General features: G+C 31.0%; 2 protein-coding genes across 9 annotated transcripts in view; one reads left to right on the forward strand and one right to left on the reverse strand.

The window, feature by feature from the left end:
• Positions 1-2107: 2107 nt before the first annotated feature.
• CycC (cyclin C) lies at positions 2108-5907 on the reverse strand. 2 transcript variants are annotated; one of them, XM_074138951.1, is made up of 5 exons: positions 5671-5903; positions 5484-5590; positions 4825-5031; positions 4475-4729; positions 2108-3715 (listed from the first exon to the last, which is right to left on the reverse strand). In XM_074138951.1, exons 1-5 carry the CDS (start codon positions 5700-5702, stop codon positions 3513-3515), a joined length of 804 nt encoding a protein of 267 aa, XP_073995052.1. In that variant the 5' UTR covers positions 5703-5903; the 3' UTR covers positions 2108-3512. The 2 variants fall into 2 exon arrangements, with proteins under 2 accessions (XP_073995052.1, XP_073995053.1); XM_074138952.1 differs by lacking the exon at positions 2108-3715 and adding an exon at positions 3722-4383 and having other exon boundaries at positions 5671-5907.
• A 175-nt stretch (positions 5908-6082) lies between these two features.
• Positions 6083-14202, forward strand: part of hppy (MAP4K3-like protein hppy) — a 31608-nt gene continuing 23488 nt past the window's right edge. For 4 of the 7 annotated variants that reach the window (XM_074138889.1, XM_074138891.1, XM_074138890.1 and 1 more), the window contains exons 1-10: positions 6084-6579; positions 8387-8444; positions 8536-8691; positions 9572-9675; positions 9799-9927; positions 10288-10469; positions 10987-11068; positions 11184-11291; positions 12363-12441; positions 14036-14133. In XM_074138889.1, the coding sequence (XP_073994990.1) occupies positions 6466-6579; positions 8387-8444; positions 8536-8691; positions 9572-9675; positions 9799-9927; positions 10288-10469; positions 10987-11068; positions 11184-11291; positions 12363-12441; positions 14036-14133 (1110 nt within the window). In that variant the 5' untranslated portion in view covers positions 6084-6465. Of the gene's footprint in view, positions 6580-8386; positions 8445-8535; positions 8692-9571; positions 9676-9798; positions 9928-10287; positions 10470-10986; positions 11069-11183; positions 11292-12362; positions 12442-14035; positions 14134-14202 lie in introns of all 7 variants that reach the window. The other 3 variants (XM_074138886.1, XM_074138888.1, XM_074138887.1) reach the window with 1 other exon arrangement.

Here is a 14202-nt window from a genome sequence, read left to right on the forward strand (position 1 = left end):
ATTAAAAACCACTAAAATTTAACCTACTATATCTCATAACTATTATGACTAAAACATTGCGATTTATATCAGCTGTAGTGTTAACTTTTCTCTACAATTGGGTAAATAAATCATTGAATTCTAATGAATAGAAAGAGTTTGAAATTTGAAGGTAATTGAAAATCTCTAAAATTTAACCTTCTATATCTCATTAACTATTATGATTAAAACATTGAGATTTATATCAGCTGTAGTGTTAACTTTTCTCTACAATTGGGTAAAGAAATTAAATTCTAATAAATAGAAAGAGAGATATAAAGGTTTGAAATTTGAAGGTAATTGAAAACCTATAAAATTTAACCTACTATATCTCATAACTATTATGACTAAAACATTGCGATATATAGCAGCTGTAGTGTTAACTTTTCTCTACAATTGGGTAAATAAATCATTGAATTCTAATGAATAGAAAGAGTTTGAAATTTGAAGGTAATTGAAAATCTCTAAAATTTAACCTTCTATATCTCATTAACTATTATGATTAACACAATGCGATTTGTATCAGCTATAGAGCTAACTTTTCTCTATAGTTGGGTGAAGGATGTTTTTAAATCTGAACCATCCTCAGATAGAAGTTTTGAAATTTTATAGATGATTAACCCTTATTCTCTTATCTGGATAGATATTTTTATAGAAGCTTATAGTTGCGGCCCCTATACATTTCTCAATAACATGTTTCTTGAGAAAACGTTTTGAATAAAATATGAAGGTATTTTTACTTAAATGGTAAAATTAAACTTTGATTTCCGTTTTTGTCCTTCAAAAGTAATTAAGCTTCATATGCGCATGACTGCAATGTTTTACCTTTAGTTGGTGTAAGCACATTATGGCATTTTAGTGTCACGTAGGGAAGGTTTAATTACTTTTTCGTTTTAATTTTTTTTTCAAAATTGGTCAAATCGTTGTAGAAATATTAGTATTTACAGTTTTAGAGAGGGCCATAGTTGTGCGGAGTTAACTCCTCTCCCATTCGATGTACAGCGTCAAGATCCCTAAAAGGCCAATCTACATAAAATTCCGAATGAAATAACTCCTTATTCAAGAATCTTGGTTCCCGATATTAAATAAGATCGTAGGGTCTGTTCTTATTATTAGATTTTCAACAAGATCGTTCATCCTCATTTCTCTACTTTTTAACTCATCTTTCCATTTAATTTTTTTTTTTCATTTATTTATGCTACAATCAGCGCGTTAGCGCTCTCAGTAACAGTGATAACAGAGTAACATTGAATAACAGAAGTATACGAGTGGAGAAGTTACCCAGTGGTAACACTCCCAAATATTAGATGGTTAGCCGCCACTCTCTTCACTGGAGAGGAGATCACGAGGCCACTGTCTTTTAAGGCGTCTTGTCCGGATTGTCAGAAAGAGTTCTAGAAGAAAGATCTTTAGCTAGAAGATTTATATGAGATTGCAGGCTGAAGTGGAGTTTTCTGTATCTTGTTTTAGCAACTTGTGTGACAAAAGGAATGTTAAGGTCAGTGTGTATAGTTCAGGTTGGAGACATAAAATGGAGCGTGTACAATAGTTCGAAGTATTTTAGATTGTAGAGATTGAATCCTTTGGAGATTGGAGCGTTTGGTTGTAGCCCACAGCTCTATTCCATACACCCAGATGGGTTTCAAAATAGAAGTATAAATAAGGCTTTTGTTGTCCAGAGAGAGTTTAGATCTATCGTCTAAGAGTCTTTTAAGTAGTCGATAGCGTCTGTTCAGTTCTGTTCTTTTAAGTCTAGTGTGGGGGTTATTATTAGATTATTTTTTTCCTGCAAAAATAAATAAATAAAATCAAGTTCACTTTCCAACACTTTAAAATCATCCTTCGGGAATTCCCTTTCACGAAACACTTTCATTTTATAATCCAACAATTTAGCTACATTTTCCATTGATAGTTCAATATCGTAATCCTCCTTTTGTAACTTCTTTTTCTTTATGTCTTCTGGTGAGAATTTACTTCGCTAATGTTGAAAACATTGAGGGAAAATTGATTTATTTTGAGTATTCCGCTAAAGCAAAAGCAAAATCAGAAAAAGGGAGTAAATGATAAAATGTCATAGAAATAAACACGATTAGCAAATAAACTTTATTAAAAGTAGTGCGACATTTTTTTTTTTCTTGTATAAAAGATTTCCTTAAGTTTTAAAAAAATTATACAATTTCAGTTCATATTTTCGCAATTTATTAATTTTATATATAATTAGTATTTATAAACGTTAAGATTTAAACGATAATGTATAAATGTTTGTCTTTCAAAAAGGAAAAAAATTAAAAACAATATGCCTCCTAATGGTCTGTTACATTTTTAGATTGCAAATAAATTAACAAAATCAAACTAGAATACATTCTATAAAAAGGAAATGGAAATAATGAATCAAGAGATTTTCCTTTTTAAAATAATTAGAAAATTTACAAGTTAGCATTAATAAAAATTCTTAGTTTGAAGTTTAAAAATTAAAAAATTATTTTTTTTATTCACAATTTTTTTTGATTTGCAAAATTAAAATATCCAAATTTGAATAAGTAGTTTCTTTATTATATAAAGTATATTTTTTAATTTAAAAACTATGAAACTTGTGGACAACAATTTAAAGTGGAGAAGAAGTCTATTATGAAGGTTTAAATAAATTTTCAGAGTTTAAATTGTTTTAAGAAAAAGAATAATTATGGAAAAATGAGATTAAACAAAAAGAAAATCTTTCAATGCGCCCTAAGAAAAACTCCTTTCAATCAAGAATTTGAAAAACAGTACTTCTCGTCAATTATAAGAGAAAAATTAGTGTTTCTCGAAAGAACGTCTAAGAGGGCATGTGGATTTGCTTGCAGTCTACACCGAATTAAAAAATTGGTGTAGCAGCTGGATTCGAACCTAGGATCTCTTCGTTGGAGTACAGAATACTAAGCTAATCCCTTCCCTTATTGTTACTATTTTATTTTAATTTTTTATTTTTCAAATAAAAGTGCATATTTTAAGACTAATCAAGATCGACAATGGACGAGATCTTCTTCTCAATGAACAGCTGTTATGAAAAGTTGATTAGATTAGTTAGCACGATTCTAGGAAACGGTCTAAAAAAAGATCGATAGGTTTTCAGACTGCCTTCATCGATTACGAATCAGATTAGATTCTGATTGTAACGTCATACTCTCAATACGCATATACTTCGTTCAATTACAAAATTAATTCAGAGATTCTGATGGAAAAAAAAAAAAAATAACCTTATAGCTTGCAAACCATTAGACACTACTCAAAATATAAAAATAAACAACCCTTATACAACTGTCCTACCGGACAGTTTTAATAAAAAATCTTTTAATAATACAGAAACTACCGCAGAATTTGATAGCAAATAATTTTAGAAAAGAAAGAAAGAAACACTCAAATCGCTAAATAAAGCTACATTTATACTTTTTGAATGATACCGGAAAAGGCAATTTTTTTTACTAAATCTGCGGAGGCATATCTTCCGGTCCTAGCTATCTAGTGGGTTGTGTCTTAGGTTTTGGCATCTTGGCCAGTAAAGCTTGGATATCCTTCTTTTCGTCGTGATTCTTCCACAATTCATACAGACTGTGCACGTATCTAATGATTTCCAAAATCTTCTCTGAGTCTACGTTCAATTCGGCAAACCATAATTTTAGATCACGTTGTTGGATTACGCAAGCGATCACCAGGCAGCCTAGATAAATTTAAAAAGTTACAATTAGTAATTAGTAAGTCCGGTAATAGAGGAAGTGGTAATAAAGCCAATGCGATTTAAATCAATAGTAGGCGTCAGGATTTATCCTGACATTTTGCTAAACTAATTACAGTCAAAGCTGCAACCAATTTCTCATAAATTTAGCAAATGAAACGTTGAACACCTCCCTTTAATGATTTTGAAGAAAAACCTATTTCTAGTATTACTTGCGGTTGAAACAGTTACAGCCCAAAATTTTTGCGATAACATACTGCGTTAGCCACACTAGCCACTTCAAGTAGGCTTGAATTCTAACGCTCTACCCGTACCATTTGGTTGCGGAATGTAAAGAGGCAGAGAGCTCATGCCAATCTACGTACTTCTCTAAAAATACTTTGTAATTTTTAAATTTTCCAATTTCACACATTCTTACTACATATTTATGTATTTAAGAATTTTCGTAGTTTTTCAGTTGCTCTAATTCCACAGTCTGTGTAGTGTACAATAATTTCCGCCCACAGTAGATCGTTTCAAAAAGCGGCAGGAAGACTTGCCTTGATACAGCCGACCTTTCTGAACTTAAACTTAAATTACTGCTATGTCAAAATATGTAAACTCCTAGAGTTGTGCGATACCAAGTACCCCTCTATTTTTATATGCGCTCCATTCTACAACACATCACCGTTTAAGACAGTTAAATCTTATACAAAAAAATTTACTTCCAGAAAAGAAAATTAATTAACATTCATAGAAACTGACCAACAGCTATCTGGAATGGTGGATACAGTAGACATACATCAGTACGGAGTGAATCGTTGATCACTTTCCAGGCAAGCGCAAGTAAGGATTGATCATCAGGGCCAATGTCGCCAAGGAGTTGCAGTAACGGTCGATACGGTTGATAAACGATTAGACAGCAGTCAAGATTCTCCAATAGATAAAATTCACATTCTAGTATATGATTTGTACGATATGGAAATTCTTGAGTGTAGGCATAGCTAAATTTATTCTTTACTGAAACAGAATGATAATTTGTTTCAAATTAAAAAAAAAATATAAACATCAAAACAAAAGAAAAAAATGCTATTAAAGCAATTAACTTAACTTACCAACAGTCTGACATGTAGAGATCAGTCTACTATTCGAAATTACACCAAATTCTTCTACTTTCGAAGCAAGAAAAACACACGTAGGAGCTAATAATAGAGGATCTACACATTTTAAAGAATTTCTAGCATAAAATCTTTTAAAATAAACTGTAGCTGTTGCAATAACTTGCATCCGCAACTTTAACTGTTCGCCAAGTGTCTGGATAACTAAATCAAAATAAACAAATAATTAAGAATCAAATTTAGTTCAAAAATATTTAGTAACAGAAGTATTTTCACTCACACTTTACTAAGTTAAGAAGAGAAGGATTTAAGCTCTAGTTTAAGGAGTCTCCCAATAAATGGTAGAACATTTGGGAGTATAATAATAATAGGAAAATCTGGTTTCAATACTCACCAGACCTTACTACTATTCTCAATGTTTTAACTAATAATTTTCCTCAAACCAAGTAGTTGTAACAGATGAAACTAAGTGAAAGAAATTCTTTGATTTTCCCTCCTCAATTTGAGAAGATGTATAAGGGATGTCCATTGGTAGAGAAATATTATGAGCAGGTATGTTGTATACTAACATAAGGAGTAGAATTTTTGATGGGATCGCGCTTTTTGGTTAAAATAAGAGCTTATCTATCTTTAGGACTTGAAAATAAAATACTTACTACTTGAGAAGAATATAAATATTTTCTGATATTCTTCATCTGTTAATACGGCTAAGTCGTACTGGCGCTCCCTAATCAAATCTTGTTTATCAAGAACCCATTGTTGGCTAAAATAATTATTTTTTAAAAAAAATTCCTAAACATTTCAAAGTATTTAAAATAATAATTGGTGATGTAGGTAACTTACTAATGAGAACTTTGCCAGAAATTTCCAGCCATTTTCTTGATAGACCGTTTTTTCAAACAGTATATTAAAATACAATTCTTTTACGCTTGTACAAATTAATTCTCATTTTGTAAACACTTTTCTCTAGTTTTTTTTAAGATTTGAATTTAAAGTAAAACAAGATATAACCTACAATACTGCTGCAAACATAGAATGTACTGTACCGTACCAGTACACCAGCCAGCTGTTAAGCATCAGTTTTGAAATCATTGCCTTCTATTTGGAACACTCCTTTAGTTACTACCTAGTTATAACTAAAAAGATAAACACTTAATTGAATTTACACAATTACTTTGCTAAAAAATAAATTTACTTATTTTAAAGAATTTAATTATTTTTTTTAGAAATATCCAGAGAATAGAAATGGGGTCACCCAGCAGCTGATGACTGGCCCCCAAAATACCAATATACATTCCTCCAGGGATTATTGATAAAGTGCTATGCAGACGTAAATAAACTGCAGTTTTTTTTTTAAGTGTAGCAATGGATCATTTAAGTATATTATTTTATCATGACTTAAACAATATAGCATGAAGTGGTGTGTTGTAATTTATTTTTATTATAGAAGTCATTGATTTAATGGCTGATCCGTAAGTTTTGGTGCATTGTCCGAAAACAAAAAAAAAAAGTAGTCGCATATTATATCGTTCCTTCTTATTTTTTTACTTTTCTTTTGTTTTTGTTCCAATAATGGCATTCCAAATTTTAAATTTTATGAAGTGACTGTTTTGAAAAAAATAATTTTTTAAATCTAACATGGCTCATGCCACAGCAACAACATTGTCATCAGATATAAGTAGAAGAAACCCTCAGGACGAATATGAACTTATCCAGAGAATTGGAAGTGGAACTTATGGAGATGTATATAAGGTTATTCAACTGTTTATTTCTATTTTAATTGTTAAATAGATCTTTTTTTATTTATATCTAATGAGCTGCAGTTAAACGACTTTTTTTTTTTTATCAAGATTATGTGTTATTATGCTTTTATTTTAAGAAAATTTATCTTCACCACCATTCATTCCAATCAGCAAATGTTAGATTTAGAATAGTGTAATCTTGATGTTTTTTTCTTTTTTCATTACAAATACATTTTTGCACGTATATTATTTGTACAATATGGCCTTGACTGCGTTTGTTTTGAATAATTCAACTAAAAACTTCTCTTTTTTTTTTGTTATTTTTAATTGTTTAAATAAGTGATTAAACTTTATTATTTAAGTAGTAAAACAATTAACTTTTTATTACAGTAAGTTAATAAGAAACTCCTTACTGTTTCTGTAGCAATCGGTTAAAATTTTTTCTTTTCAATATTCTTTTGCATTTTCTTCTGGTATTTTTTATTTATTCTTTAACTTAGATTATAATAAATCATTATCAACTGTAAACAAGAAGTCAAAATTATCAGTAACTTATCTCTGCCGAATTTTGAATGATTTGCATGGTAGTTGAGGTATGATACTAGAGGACAATTTATCTTGCACTAACAAATATTTGAATGGCCAAAAAAAAAAAAAAAAAAAATGTGGAACTTTTTTGTTCAGTTTGCTTGGTAGTGATGTTATTTGATCCATAGCAGTTAGCAGCTAATGCAAAAATATATCCTAGATGGTATATTTGCAATTGGATAATTTAGAAAACTTTTATAACTGTTGTTAATTGTATTTTTTCGCTTCTAAAGAGCAGGAAAAAGGACTGTTAGGTGTGTATCATACCGAGTTTGCTTTCTGTTACTTCTTTTATGAAAAATAAAGTACACTACCTCCTCCAGTATTCTGACGATTTTTTTATTCAGATGTATTCAGATAGTGTGTAAAAATGGAGAAACATGATGTGTTATACTGGATTCATCTCATGCTTAGTGCGTTAATTAATACTTTACAGGACGACAACGCTTTTTCATTTTGTTTAATTCGTCAAAAAAGTTGAATTTCTTGTATTGACAGGGAAGACATTCCAGTAATACGAGCAATTAATTAGTTACTTCCTGGCACCTTTTGTGACCAATTAAGCTGGAGAAATGAAAGTACTACGTATGGAAAAAAAAGGGTTCTTGCTACCTGGAACAGTATTAATATTATTCGTATTTCCACGTGTGCACTAGTGTTGAATTTTATTGTTTTAGTTTAGTAAACCTCTGCTATCGGAGAATTATTTGGCCTTCAAAGGCATTGAATGAAACACTTCAGAAACAAATAAATTTTTAAGGCATGTCTAAAAAAATTTGGGAACCCCTTGAGTAGTCGATTCGAGACCAGATTTGGAAATTCTGCAGTGATCTGGACAGTTCCACAGGTTTTTCCTGCATTGTCCTGAAAAAATGCGCTTTTTAGTTCCTGATCTTGTAATACTATAAGATTTTGAATCTTTTAAGTAGACATCGTAAACCTTCCAGTATCAGGAGAATACTTTTATAATACTTATTTAAGTTTAAAGTGCGACCTCGGAGGTCATTGGCTTACGGGCTTAGGATGGTGAAATAAATACTCCTTTCTGTGGCACTGAATCCTTTCGTATCTTGACTTCTTTTGATAAATCTTCTATTGGCAGCCTAGCGCTTTCCTCTTCCATCTGTAGTTCTGCCATACTTCAATTTCTCTCTTTACGATCTTGTTTTATAGTTTAGTCGTATCTTGTTTCCAGTTTACTAATAAGTATTGTTTCTTATCATTTATAGGCAAAACGGCTAATTACCAACGATTTGGCTGCAATTAAAGTCATTAAATTGGAACCAGGTTAGAAAATTCTAGCGTAGTATCAAGTTTAATTTTTATTTTTTTTTAAATGTAACTGCTTAACACTTTGGTTTTCTGCTTCCTTTTTAAGGCGATGATTTTGCCATAATACAACAAGAAATTCTTATGATGAAAGATTGTAAACATCAAAATATCATCGCTTACTATGGCAGTTACTTAAGACGAGATAAATTATGGATATGCATGGAATATTGTGGTGGAGGTTCATTACAAGATATTTATCACAGTTAGTATTTTTTTTTTTTAAACGTAACTTAAGGTTTGTGCCCCTAGATTGTTTTGTGGCGTCGATACAATTGTCATTTATTGAAATAATCGCAATTGCAAATAGCTAGTGAATTTTTCTTTGCTTCATTGAAAATGTTTATTGGCAATGAAAAGAGTATACTTAGCGAGAAACTGAATTCTGCCTAAGATTATTTTGAAGCATTATACCAAGTTAAATTTGCCGCCTCCTTGAGACTCTTTACTTTCCGCTTAAACATGTAAAAGTACAAAAGACACGTCAAAATATTTCAATTCTTTATTATACAATTATGTAAACAAAGATATTTTTCTGTGAGGTAGGAATACGCTAGAGTTACGTTAAGATCAGTAGATTAAAATAGTTCAAACAATTAAATTAAAATAGATTTAGTTGGTCAAAAATTAGTTGGTAAAAAGGTCACTGTCATGACCATCTTGGAATTTATTGCTGGTTTTGGTAGTGCTTTAGGTCTTGATCCCCAGATATTAAGATGTAGGAACCTCAATGTTAGCTTAGCGTGTACTGGATTTCAACGTGGATTCTCACTGTTTGAATCCAGCTGCTGGCTCTTAGAGAGCTTCTTAGAGCTCACTGCCCGGTGATGGACAGTGTTGTCTGTAACGAGAGAACACTGTCTGGAGGCCAGCAGTACACTGAAGCTCCAGGCACCTAAGATGTTGACAACTTAAATTTAAAAAAAAAAATTTAAGTGGAAACGAATAGTATAGACAGCATTTCAACAGTGGCCCCTTAATGATTCCCTATTCAAAGAAATGATCACTAGACTGCCCTATCTTCCAATAATTCCCTTATTTATAATTGTATTTTTAATGGAAATTGTTTTGTTTTGAAAAACCAGTTTCCGGTCCCCTATCAGAATTACAAATAGCCTACATGTGCAAAGAAACTCTACACGGACTAGCCTATCTGCACAGTATGGGCAAGATGCACAGAGATATTAAGGTTAGATTCATTCATTTATCAACTAGTCAGATTCTTTATTTTTCTTTTCATGATTATTTGCTTTGTTTTTTTGTTTTTTTAAAGTACAGATTCACAATTTATTATTATTTGATTGTTGCTTAGGGCGCCAACATCTTGTTGACTGATAATGGTGATGTGAAACTAGCCGATTTTGGTGTTTCTGCTCAGATAACTGCTACCATCAATAAACGTAAATCGTTCATTGGAACACCATATTGGATGGCGCCTGAGGTAAAACATATGTTTTTATTGTAGTCTTTTTTTGTCTACTTCTTCTTCTTCTTTAAAGAAGGAATATTTCTTGTAATTAATTTTCTTATTAAAATGATTTTTTGGTGAATATCGAGTGAATATTGTGCGGTCTTAAATAAAAACAACTTTTTTTGCTTTATACCAACGTTTCGGTAATTTTTACTACCTTCTTCAGGGTATTATAAAAAAAGTTTGTGAAGTTTAATGTAGAGCTACGAGTATATCATCATAACTGTTGTCAATTTAAGTTGTTTTTATTTAAGACCGCACCTCGATATTCCCCAAAAAATCATCTATCAACAACGGTCGAAAAAACCATAACCATCATTTCTTATTAAGGTGGCTGCTGTCGAAAGAAAGGGAGGTTACAATCAACTGTGCGACATCTGGGCCGTAGGTATTACAGCCATCGAACTGGCCGAACTACAACCACCAATGTTCGATTTACATCCGATGAGAGCGTTGTTTTTGATGTCGAAAAGTGGTTTTAAACCTCCTACACTTAAAGACAAGGACAAATGGTTTGTTAAATAAGTTCGTTTTATTGATTTCTTTTTTGCTATCATAAATCCGACAAATATAGTCAATAAACTATACAGTACCTACTTATAAGCTAGAATCTTTCCAAAATTGTAACACCTTGAGAGAGAGCACTGGTTCTCAAACTGTGCTCTTTGGTCAAAATATATTATCTTAAAATCACTGAACATTAATTTTAATTATGTCAAGTTTTTTCTTGTTATAATAACATATTTACTTGTTAGGTGAAGCTTCTAATACCAAGTAAGTTAATGTAGTATCTATAGATAACAAAGGACTTAATAAAACAATGGCTGGAATTTCATTATTTAAATATTTAACACTTAATAAACGATAAATTCTGTTTGTGTTTTTCTTTTAAATATTTTCACTTTCTGGAGGATGGTTGAACTGATGATGCAAAGTTTGGAAAAACTGTTTTAAGTTATCTGTTTCTTTAATTTAAAAAAAAAAAAACTTATTTCTGATGGGTACATTTTCCCTGGATGTCATTTTCAGGAGTCAAACATTCCATGGTTTTGTGAAAACTTCGCTAACTAAAAATCCTAAGAAAAGACCTACAGCTGAAAAATTACTTCTCGTAAGTTACGCTTTAAAAACAAAAAATTGCTCAAAATTTTTATTATTTTCATAATAATATTATTTCATTGGCTGGACTCATTGACCATTGATTTTTGTTTTCTTGGCGACTACAGCATCCATTCCTTGCGGCAGACATGACTAAACGAATAGCCTTAGAATTGTTGCAAAAAGTCAGCAATCCATCTCATAATTTTACGGAATTAGAAGCTGATGAAGATGGGGTAAGTAATTAGAATTTAGTGAAGAATCGTTTTTCCTTTTTGTCCCTGTAATGGTAGTTAATCTTAAGATACTAATTTTACAATTAAATGGAGATAAGACTTTTAAATTTTTAAATTCATCGCATCATCAAAACCTTGTTTTGATGTCGGAGTTTCATGAAAACTTGAGTTTCTTTTTTTCTCTTAGAATTAAATATATTCTTTCCCGAAATGTTTTTCTATCTTCTTTGTACTTCTTGTAGTGGGCATTATTGATCTGGAACACCAACGATGCCTTCAAAATGGGACATCACTTGAGTTCTGTAGTATCTCCAAGGGAATTGACAGTCTTCACTTCCTTCTAGAATTTGTAATAAATTATGGCTTTAGTTTTTTTATCCGTCATAGGAATTTATTTAATCCCTGACCATTTTTGGAGTTTCAACCATCATCATAGGTCAGCAAGTTTAGTGTGGTGCGAGATGGAAACGAAATGTCTACGCCAAACGGATTAATCTATATTACGAAGCCGATCAGAGATATAAAATCAATAGGTGCCATTTGATTAATTTAAAAGATTACAATTATTTAGAATTTAATTTCACTACAAATGAATAAAGTGGGTTTATTGAGAAAAATATTAATTAAAGGATATCCGTAAATTAAGTTCTAGAACATAATATTTATATAGCATAATGTTCTAAATGTGAAATTAATTTCAATTTTTTTTGTAATCTTAAAATAGTAAATTCTATAAAATGGTTAATGTAATCATTTAGATTTTAGATAAATACTAAAACCTTCCCCGATTAAATTTGTGATAACAAAGCAATAGTAAACGTTAAATATCTACAAGGCACTAGTCGCGTAATCAAACTGTGCTTCATCTGAAACTTACTGAGGACCCACTTCCTCCTGGATAGGGAAACGTGACAAGTGGGGCATTATTTCCTCATCTTTTGACTTAATATAAAATCTAAGTGATCTCTCAGGCCCAAATCTGAAGTATGCTTATCAGATATGCAACTTGATGCATTGTACGATTATATTTAGTTTTTATTCTTAAAAATTTGTTTTTCTATTTTTTTTAAGTCCGTGCCAAATGTTCCTCAAAGAATTGCGTCCAGGATGACTGCTAGAGCAAAATCTAAAGATTCTCCACTAACACCAGGTGAGTGGTATTTTTTGAGTCAATGGTATTTCAATGTATGTATAATTTATTACTACGTGTTATATAAGACTGTGTGTATTTCTAGTTCATCAAGGTGAGACTTCGTAATATTTCAACCAGAAGGAACATTTAATATCGAAAGGACCATCTTTTTCTTAAGATTTTCTTTAGAAAATAAGCTGCTATCATTTTTTTTCTTTCCTATCCCCCCATACTGCTTTTGTTACTTGCTCAAAATCCTCGTGTATTGTCCTCTGACATTCCTGACAAATCCTCCTCTCCAACTGAACCTTCTAAGGGCCCCGCGACTTCCTTGCAGCAGTCTGAAGACCATAATCATCATCGTCTGTGAGTGCTACCGCTGGGTAGTTTCTCTCCCCACTGCTTTTCACGTACCCATTCATCTTAGTACTTCCTAATTTACTTATTGTGTATATATTATACAGATTGTAAATAACTAAATATATTTAAAAAAAAAAAGAAAAAAAAAAGAAGTCCCTTCTAACGGAAGGGCGGATGGCTGGACATCGCCTTTAAAGTCCGGATTTTCCGGTTTATTCATGGTCTTATCATTTATTTGCTATTGAAAGGTTTTAATTAAATTGCTAAAAATTCTGAGGTTGAATAAACTTCTCAACCGAGAGCTTCAAATTACTATTTTAGTAATTACTAAATTTTAATTCTAATAAATAAATACATAAAGTGCAATACGTTTTGGATACATTTTTTCTGGATAAATAAATACATTTTTATTATTATTATTATTATTTTTTAATTTAGTACATGGAGTTTTCGCTATTTTTGAGATATTCTTGAATAAAACTTGTAAGATTTTTCTTTAAAATTTTCTTAAACAGTAAAAGCTATAATCTTTTGTGAAAAATGTTTTTCTCGAAAAACATTCCTTTATTAGGGCAGTTCTTTTAGGGATAGAAGTGAGTATCTCCCTGTGGGTCAATTTAGTGTAATTTACAGATATACAAACTTGAATTTTTTTAAGAATAAATTAGATATGGTTAAATTCATAGAAGAAAATGATTAGATTAGTTCCTTTGAGATTATAGAGAAAGTATTTTACACAATTGTTTTACGAATAACCCTACAAAGGCGTAAAGCAGTTAACTTATTAATTTTGTAGTAACGCTGTAATAAATCGTGCTGTACTATGCACCATGTCTACATACAGACAGACTCAGGGAATTCATTCAATTATTACTTCAGTTTAAGTGTGTGAATTGTATACAAACTTGACATCCCACTCCTGCATCTGTATCATTGCTTCACATTTCTTTACATCTAGTATCTCTCCTCTCCCTCGTTCATTCATATGAACAGACATTAATTCATTTCATTCTAGGTCGTCTTAAGTATTAAATCGTTCGCTCAAACAGTCGTTAATATTTTTGTTAAACCTATTTACGAAATGAACACTTAATTACCAAAATGTATTGAATTTTATGTATTTATTTTTTTTATTAGCATCCATGAATTTTGCAATAAATGAATTAGAATGTAAATTTTAATATTTTTTTATCTGAAGTATAAATTTTAAATTAATTTTTGTGTTCATATTTTTACGAAACTCTATGAACAGGAAATGGTGACGGCAGTCCAGGACCTTGTACAAGCTTTGCCGATATCAACCGAGCCTGGGATATTATGGACATTAATCATGTTATGACCAACGTTGAGGTGAGTGGTTTTCAGTTTGCTATTTTGTTTTTTAGATGATCGCTTACATTTATGTTTTACGAAATATAA

The sequence above is a fragment of the Rhodnius prolixus genome, unplaced genomic scaffold (genome assembly GCF_049639745.1).
Source record: "Rhodnius prolixus isolate KJV_2025 unplaced genomic scaffold, Rpr scaffold_17, whole genome shotgun sequence".
In the NCBI taxonomy this organism is placed as follows: domain Eukaryota; kingdom Metazoa; phylum Arthropoda; class Insecta; order Hemiptera; family Reduviidae; genus Rhodnius; species Rhodnius prolixus.